The sequence below is a fragment of the Oncorhynchus nerka genome, linkage group LG7 (genome assembly GCF_034236695.1).
Source record: "Oncorhynchus nerka isolate Pitt River linkage group LG7, Oner_Uvic_2.0, whole genome shotgun sequence".
Lineage (NCBI taxonomy): Eukaryota > Metazoa > Chordata > Actinopteri > Salmoniformes > Salmonidae > Oncorhynchus > Oncorhynchus nerka.
Window position 1 is genome coordinate 11,829,215 of NC_088402.1, and position 9,775 is coordinate 11,838,989.

Sequence of the window (9,775 nt, forward strand, 5' to 3'; positions counted from 1 at the left end):
GCGGTTTGATTAGAGGGACGAATCGATGCGGTTTGATTAGAGGGACGAATCGATGCGATTCGGTTTGATTAGAGGAACGAATCGATGCGGTTTGATTAGAGGGACGAAATCGATGCGGTTTGATTAGAGGAACGAATCGATGCGGTTTGATTAGAGGGACGAATCGATGCGGTTTGATTAGAGGGACGAATCGATGCGGTTTGATTAGAGGGACGAAGAGGGATAATCGCGGTTTGATTAGAGGGACGAATCGATGCGGTTTGATTAGAGGGACGAATCGATGCGGTTTGATTAGAGGGACGAATCGATGCGGTTTGATTAGAGGGACGAATCGATGCGGTTTGATTAGAGGGACGAATCGATGCGGTTTGATTAGAGGGACGAATCGATGCGATTTGATTAGAGGGACGAATCTATGCGATTTGATTAGAGGGACGAATCGATGCGGTTTGATTAGAGGGACGAATCGATGCGGTTTGATTAGAGGGACGAATCGATGCGGTTTGATTAGAGGGACGAATCGATGCGGTTTGATTAGAGGGACGAATCGATGCGGTTTGATTAGAGGGACGAATCGATGCGGTTTGATTAGAGGGACGAATCGATGCGATTTGATTAGAGGGACGAATCGATGCGATTTGATTAGAGGGACGAATCGATGCGATGCGGTTTGATTAGAGGGACGAATCGATGCGATGCGGTTTGATTAGAGGGACGAATCGATTCGGTTTGATTAGAGGGACGAATCGATGCGGTTTGATTAGACGGACGAATCGATGCGGTTTGATTAGAGGGACGAATCGATGCGGTTTGATTAGAGGGACGAATCGATGTCGGTTTGATTAGAGGGACGAATCGATGCGATTCGGTTTGATTAGAGGGACGAATCGATGCGATTCGGTTTGATTAGAGGGACGAATCGATGCGGTTTGATTAGAGGGACGAATCGATGCGGTTTGATTAGAGGGACGAATCGATGCGGTTTGATTAGAGGGACGAATCGATGCGGTTTGATTAGAGGGACGAATCGATGCGGTTTGATTAGAGGGACGAATCGATGCGGTTTGATTAGAGGGACGAATCGATATCGGTTTGATTAGAGGGACGAATCGATGCGGTTTGATTAGAGGGACGAATCGATGCGGTTTGATTAGAGGGACGAATCGATGCGGTTTGATTAGAGGGACGAATCGATGCGGTTTGATTAGAGGGACGAATCGATGCAGTTTGATTAGAGGGACGAATCGATGCGATTTGATTAGAGGGACGAATCTATGCGATGCGGTTTGATTAGAGGGACGAATCGATAGCGGTTTGATTAGAGGGACGAATCGATGCGGTTTGATTAGAGGGACGAATCGATGCGGTTTGATTAGAGGGACGAATCGATAGCGGTTTGATTAGAGGGACGAATCGATACTGGTTTGATTAGAGGGACGAATCGATGCGGTTTGATTAGAGGGACGAATCGATGCGGTTTGATTAGAGGGACGAATCGATGCGGTTTGATTAGAGGGACGAATCGATGCGATGCGGTTTGATTAGAGGGACGAATCGATGCGATGCGGTTTGAATAGAGGGACGAATCGATGCGATGCGGTTTGAATAGAGGCACGAATCGATGCGGTTTGATTAGAGGGACGAATCGATGCGGTTTGATTAGAGGGACGAATCGATGCGATTCGGTTTGATTAGAGGAACGAATCGATGCGGTTTGATTAGAGGGACGAAATCGATGCGATTCGGTTTGATTAGAGGGACGAATCGATGCGATTCGGTTTGATTAGAGGGACGAATCGATGCGGTTTGATTAGAGGGACGAATCGATGCGGTTTGATTAGAGGGACGAATCGATGCGATTCGGTTTGATTAGAGGAACGAATCGATGCGGTTTGATTAGAGGGACGAAATCGATGCGATTCGGTTTGATTAGAGGAACAAATCGATGCGGTTCGGTTTGATTAGAGGAACGAATCGATGCGGTTCGGTTTGATTAGAGGGACGAATCGATGCGATTCGGTTTGATTAGAGGGACGAATCGATGCGGTTTGATTAGAGGGACGAATCGATGCGGTTTGATTAGAGGGACGAATCGATGCGGTTTGATTAGAGGGACGAATCGATGCGGTTTGATTAGAGGGACGAATCGATGCGGTTTGATTAGAGGGACGAATCGATGCGATTCGGTTTGATTAGAGGGACGAATCGATGCGATTCGGTTTGATTAGAGGGACGAATCGATGCGGTTTGATTAGAGGGACGAATCGATGCGGTTTGATTAGAGGGACGAATCGATGCGATGCGGTTTGATTAGAGGGACGAATCGATGCGATGCGGTTTGAATAGAGGGACGAATCGATGCGATGCGGTTTGATTAGAGGAACGAATCGATGCGGTTTGATTAGAGGGACGAATCGATGCGGTTTGATTAGAGGCACGAATCGATGCGGTTTGATTAGAGGGACGAATCGATGCGGTTTGATTAGAGGGACGAATCGATGCGGTTTGATTAGAGGGACGAATCGATGCGAGTCGGTTTGATTAGAGGGACGAATCGATGCGGTCGGTTTGATTAGAGGGACGAATCGATGCGGTTTGATTAGAGGGACGAATCGATGCGGTTTGATTAGAGGGACGAATCGATGCGATTCGGTTTGATTAGAGGAACGAATCGATGCGGTTTGATTAGAGGGACGAAATCGATGCGATTCGGTTTGATTAGAGGAACGAATCGATGCGGTTCGGTTTGATTAGAGGAACGAATCGATGCGGTTCGGTTTGATTAGAGGGACGAATCGATGCGATTCGGTTTGATTAGAGGGACGAATCGATGCGGTTTGATTAGAGGAACGAATCGATGCGGTTTGATTAGAGGGACGAATCGATGCGGTTTGATTAGAGGGACGAATCGATGCGGTTTGATTAGAGGGACGAATCGCTGCGGTTTGATTAGAGGGACGAATCGATGCGGTTTGATTAGAGGGACGAATCGATGCGGTTTGATTAGAGGGACGAATCGATGCGGTTTGATTAGAGGGACGAATCGATGCGGTTTGATTAGAGGGACGAATCGATGCGGTTTGATTAGAGGGACGAATCGATGCGGTTTGATTAGAGGGACGAATCGATGCGATGCGGTTTGATTAGAGGGACGAATCGATGCGGTTTGATTAGAGGGACGAATCGATACCGGTTTGATTAGAGGGACGAATCGATACCGGTTTGATTAGAGGGACGAATCGATGCGGTTTGATTAGAGGGACGAATCGATGCGATGCGGTTTGATTAGAGGGACGAATCGATGCGATGCGGTTTGATTAGAGGGACGAATCGATGCGATGCGGTTTGATTAGAGGGACGAATCGATACCGGTTTGATTAGAGGGACGAATCGATACCGGTTTGATTAGAGGGACGAATCGATACCGGTTTGATTAGAGGGACGAATCGATACCGGTTTGATTAGAGGGACGAATCGATGCGGTTTGATTAGAGGGACGAATCGATGCGGTTTGATTAGAGGGACGAATCGATGCGGTTTGATTAGAGGGACGAATCGATGCGATTCGGTTTGATTAGAGGGACGAATCGATGCGATGCGGTTTGATTAGAGGGACGAATCGATGCGGTTTGATTAGAGGGACGAATCGATGCGGTTTGATTAGAGGCACGAATCGATGCGGTTTGATTAGAGGCACGAATCGATGCGGTTTGATTAGAGGGACGAATCGATGCGATGCGGTTTGATTAGAGGGACGAATCGATGCGGTTTGATTAGAGGGACGAATCGATGCGGTTTGATTAGAGGGACGAATCGATGCGGTTTGATTAGAGGGACGAATCGATGCGGTTTGATTAGAGGGACGAATCGATGCGGTTTGATTAGAGGGACGAATCGATGCGGTTTGATTAGAGGGACGAATCGATGCGGTTTGATTAGAGGGACGAATCGATGCGGTTTGATTAGAGGGACGAATCGATGCGGTTTGATTAGAGGGACGAATCGATGCGGTTTGATTAGAGGGACGAATCGATGCGGTTTGATTAGAGGGACGAATCGATGCGATTCGGTTTGATTAGAGGGACGAATCGATGCGGTTTGATTAGAGGGACGAATCGATGCGGTTTGATTAGAGGGACGAATCGATGCGGTTTGATTAGAGGGACGAATCGATGCGATGCGGTTTGATTAGAGGGACGAATCGATGCGATGCGGTTTGATTAGAGGAACGAATCGATGCGGTTTGATTAGAGGGACGAATCGATGCGGTTTGATTAGAGGGACGAATCGATGCGGTTTGATTAGAGGGACGAATCGATGCGGTTTGATTAGAGGGACGAATCGATGCGGTTTGATTAGAGGGACGAATCGATGCGATTCGGTTTGATTAGAGGGACGAATCGATGCGATTCGGTTTGATTAGAGGGACGAATCGATGCGGTTTGATTAGAGGGACGAATCGATGCGGTTTGATTAGAGGGACGAATCGATGCGATTCGGTTTGATTAGAGGAACGAATCGATGCGGTTTGATTAGAGGGACGAAATCGATGCGATTCGGTTTGATTAGAGGAACGAATCGATGCGGTTCGGTTTGATTAGAGGAACGAATCGATGCGGTTCGGTTTGATTAGAGGGACGAATCGATGCGATTCGGTTTGATTAGAGGGACGAATCGATGCGGTTTGATTAGAGGAACGAATCGATGCGGTTTGATTAGAGGGACGAATCGATGCGGTTTGATTAGAGGGACGAATCGATGCGGTTTGATTAGAGGGACGAATCGATGCGGTTTGATTAGAGGGACGAATCGATGCGGTTTGATTAGAGGCACGAATCGATGCGGTTTGATTAGAGGGACGAATCGATGCGGTTTGATTAGAGGGACGAATCGATGCGGTTTGATTAGAGGGACGAATCGATGCGGCGGTTTGATTAGAGGGACGAATCGATGCGGTTTGATTAGAGGGACGAATCGATGCGGTTTGATTAGAGGGACGAATCGATGCGGTTTGATTAGAGGGACGAATCGATTCGGTTTGATTAGAGGGACGAATCGATGCGGTTTGATTAGAGGGACGAATCGATGCGATTTGATTAGAGGGACGAATCGATGCGGTTTGATTAGAGGGACGAATCGATGCGATTTGATTAGAGGGACGAATCGATGCGGTTTGATTAGAGGGACGAATCGATGCGGTTTGATTAGAGGGACGAATCGATGCGATTCGGTTTGATTAGAGGGACGAATCGATGCGGTTTGATTAGAGGGACGAATCGATGCGGTTTGATTAGAGGGACGAATCGATGCGGTTTGATTAGAGGGACGAATCGATGCGGTTTGATTAGAGGGACGAATCGATGCGGTTTGATTAGAGGGACGAATCGATGCGATTCGGTTTGATTAGAGGGACGAATCGATGCGATTCGGTTTGATTAGAGGGACGAATCGATGCGATTCGGTTTGATTAGAGGGACGAATCGATGCGATTCGGTTTGATTAGAGGGACGAATCGATGCGATTCGGTTTGATTAGAGGGACGAATCGATGCGGTTTGATTAGAGGGACGAATCGATGCGGTCGGTTTGATTAGAGGGACGAATCGATGCGATTCGGTTTGATTAGAGGGACGAATCGATGCGATTCGGTTTGATTAGAGGGACGAATCGATGCGGTTTGATTAGAGGGACGAATCGATGCGGTTTGATTAGAGGGACGAATCGATGCGGTTTGATTAGAGGGACGAATCGATGCGGTTTGATTAGAGGGACGAATCGATGCGATTTGATTAGAGGGACGAATCGATGCGATTTGATTAGAGGGACGGACAAATCGATGCGGTTTGATTAGAGGGACGAATCGATGCGATGCAGTTTGATTAGAGGGACGAATCGATGCGGTTTGATTAGAGGGACGAATCGATGCGGTTTGATTAGAGGGACGAATCGATTCGGTTTGATTAGAGGGACGAATCGATGAGATTCGGTTTGATTAGAGGGACGAATCGATGCGATTCGGTTTGATTAGAGGGACGAATCGATGCGATTCGGTTTGATTAGAGGGACGAATCGATGCGGTTTGATTAGAGGGACGAATCGATGCGGTTTGATTAGAGGGACGAATCGATGCGGTTTGATTAGAGGGACGAATCGATGCGGTTTGATTAGAGGGACGAATCGATGCGGTTTGATTAGAGGGACGAATCGATGCGGTTTGATTAGAGGCACGAATCGATGCGGTTTGATTAGAGGGACGAATCGATGCGGTTTGATTAGAGGGACGAATCGATGCGGTTTGATTAGAGGGACGAATCGATGCGGTTTGATTAGAGGGACGAATCGATGCGGTTTGATTAGAGGGACGAATCGATGCGGTTTGATTAGAGGGACGAATCGATGCGGTTTGATTAGAGGGACGAATCGATGCGGTTTGATTAGAGGGACGAATCGATGCGGTTTGATTAGAGGAACGAATCGATGCGGTTTGATTAGAGGGACGAATCGATGCGGTTTGATTAGAGGGACGAATCGATGCGGTTTGATTAGAGGGACGAATCGATGCGGTTTGATTAGAGGGACGAATCGATGCGATTCGGTTTGATTAGAGGGACGAATCGATGCGGTTTGATTAGAGGGACGAATCGATTCGGTTTGATTAGAGGGACGAATCGATGCGATTTGATTAGAGGGACGAATCGATGCGATTTGATTAGAGGGACGAATCGATGCGGTTTGATTAGAGGGACGAATCGATGCGATTTGATTAGAGGGACGAATCGATGCGGTTTGATTAGAGGGACGAATCGATGCGGTTTGATTAGAGGAACGAATCGATGCGATTCGGTTTGATTAGAGGGACGAATCGATGCGGTTTGATTAGAGGGACGAATCGATGCGGTTTGATTAGAGGCACGAATCGATGCGGTTTGATTAGAGGGACGAATCGATGCGGTTTGATTAGAGGGACGAATCGATGTGGTTTGATTAGAGGGACGAATCGATGCGATTCGGTTTGATTAGAGGGACGAATCGATGCGATTCGGTTTGATTAGAGGGACGAATCGATGCGATTCGGTTTGATTAGAGGGACGAATCGATGCGATCGGTTTGATTAGAGGGACGAATCGATGCGATTCGGTTTGATTAGAGGGACGAATCGATGCGATTCGGTTTGATTAGAGGGACGAATCGATGCGATTCGGTTTGATTAGAGGGACGAATCGATGCGATTCGGTTTGATTAGAGGGACGAATCGATGCGGTTTGATTAGAGGGACGAATCGATGCGGTTTGATTAGAGGGACGAATCGATGCGGTTTGATTAGAGGGACGAATCGATGCGGTTTGATTAGAGGGACGAATCGATGCGATTTGATTAGAGGGACGGACAAATCGATGCGATTTGATTAGAGGGACGGACAAATCGATGCGGTTTGATTAGAGGGACGAATCGATGCGATGCAGTTTGATTAGAGGGACGAATCGATGCGGTTTGATTAGAGGGACGAATCGATGCGGTTTGATTAGAGGGACGAATCGATGCGGTTTGATTAGAGGGACGAATCGATTCGGTTTGATTAGAGGGACGAATCGATGCGATTCGGTTTGATTAGAGGGACGAATCGATGCGATTCGGTTTGATTAGAGGAACGAATCGATGCGGTTTGATTAGAGGGACGAAATCGATGCGGTTTGATTAGAGGGACGAAATCGATGCGGTTTGATTAGAGGGACGAATCGATGCGGTTTGATTAGAGGGACGAATCGATGCGGTTTGATTAGAGGAACGAATCGATGCGGTTTGATTAGAGGAACGAATCGATGCGGTTTGATTAGAGGGACGAATCGATGCGATTTGATTAGAGGAACGAATCGATACGGTTTGATTAGAGGAACGAATCGATGCGATTCGGTTTGATTAGAGGGACGAATCGATGCGGTTTGATTAGAGGGACGAATCGATGCGGTTTGATTAGAGGGACGAATCGATGCGATTCGGTTCAATGCGAAAGTATTCGACGCACTAACATTTGTTGCAAAATCACATTTATTTTCCATCATAAACCAAATCTGCTGCTGATGGAGCTCATGAGCTGGGCCTCGCCGAGCTGGGTGTGTGTGTATATATCTATAGTGTATGTGGGCACCAGACTGTTTCTCTTCTCCTCCCATAGGATCCCTGATGGCTAACGATAACATATCCTGACATAATGTAAATATGATACATTACCTTCTCACCATCAGTGAGTGACATATCCTGACATACTGTAAACATTATACATTACCCTCTCTCCCTCAGTGAGTGACATATCCTGACATAATGTAAACATGATACATTACCTTCTCACCATCAGTGAGTGACATATCCTGACATAATGTAAACATTATACATTACCCTCTCTCCCTCAGTGAGTGACATATCCTGACATAATGTAAACATGATACATTACCTTCTCACCATCAGTGAGTGACATATCCTGACATAATGTAAACATTATACATTACCCTCTCTCCCTCAGTGAAATGAATAAGTATATTTCAGAAATAAGAAATCAGAACCCATCAATATGTCTGTAGTGTGTGGGCACCTAAGTTTAGTCATATGGGAAATTGCCCCCCCCCATTTGAACTGGGGACCGATGCACTCATATCTTAATCATTTGAACTGGAGACCGATGCACTCATATCTTAATCATTTGAACTGGAGACCGATGCACTCATATCTTAATCATTTGAACCGGAGACCGATGCACTCATATCTTAATCATTTGAACCGGAGACCGATGCACTCATATCTTAATCATTTGAACTGGAGACCGATGCACTCATATCTTAATCATTTGAACCGGGGACTGATCGTTACATCCCTGTGTATAATGTCAGTCTCTTACCCTCCTCCTCTTTAGGGTCGAGCTGGGTGACTTTGACCTGTAGACGGTCCACTCTCTCACCCAGTGAGTTCACCCTGATAGCAAACGTCCCCGCGTGCACAAACAGCTCTCCAAACACATCCTCTGCATACTTACCTACACAAACAAATGGATATTTATAGCCTACATACACACATGATGACATAACAAGACACACACAATCATACTACAATACACATACATTTCATTGCATTAAGCATTTCCCTAGGTATAAACTCACATCACACACACAGAGAGACAGAAACTTACTGAGGCTGCCTAGCTGGCGTATGATGTTGGCGAGGCTGATGTTGGTGACACACTCCAGCTCACTGCGGATGGTGCTGGGGAGCACCTGGCGGCACACATGGCGAGGCTCGATGTTCCTCGTCACCAACGGCATTTTGTGACGGGAGGGGGGCGGTGGGCTTCCCCTGGAGGAGGAGCGAGGGGGGCATGTGAGAAAGACAGACGGACTGGTCTGATAGAGAAGACTTGACTGGTCAGATAGAGAAGACTTGACTGGTCAGATAGAAATGTGTTTTCTAGATCAGACATCGCACAGTGGGATTTTTTAAATCATTTTTATTACACCTTTATTTAACCAGGTAGGCTAGTTGAGAACACCTTTATTTAACCGGGTAGGCTAGTTGAGAACACCTTTATTTAACCGGGTAGGCTAGTTGAGAACACCTTTATTTAACCGGGTAGGCTAGTTGAGAACACCTTTATTTAACCGGTAGGCTAGTTGAGAACACCTTTATTTAACCGGGTAGGCTAGTTGAGAACACCTTTATTTAACCGGGTAGGCTAGTTGAGAACACCTTTATTTAACCGGGTAGGCTAGTTGAGAACACCTTTATTTAAC

General features: G+C 46.6%; 1 protein-coding gene across 1 annotated transcript in view; it reads right to left on the reverse strand.

Annotated features, from left to right (window-relative positions):
• The window catches only part of LOC115123051 (actin-binding protein WASF2-like), a 37,313-nt gene extending 27,983 nt beyond the window's left edge, over positions 1 to 9,330 (reverse strand). Inside the window, 2 exon segments of the mRNA XM_065020186.1 lie at positions 8,890 to 9,024; positions 9,178 to 9,330. Coding sequence (XP_064876258.1) covers positions 8,890 to 9,024; positions 9,178 to 9,310 — 268 coding nt within the window. The 5' untranslated portion in view covers positions 9,311 to 9,330.
• Positions 9,331 to 9,775: the final 445 nt, after the last annotated feature.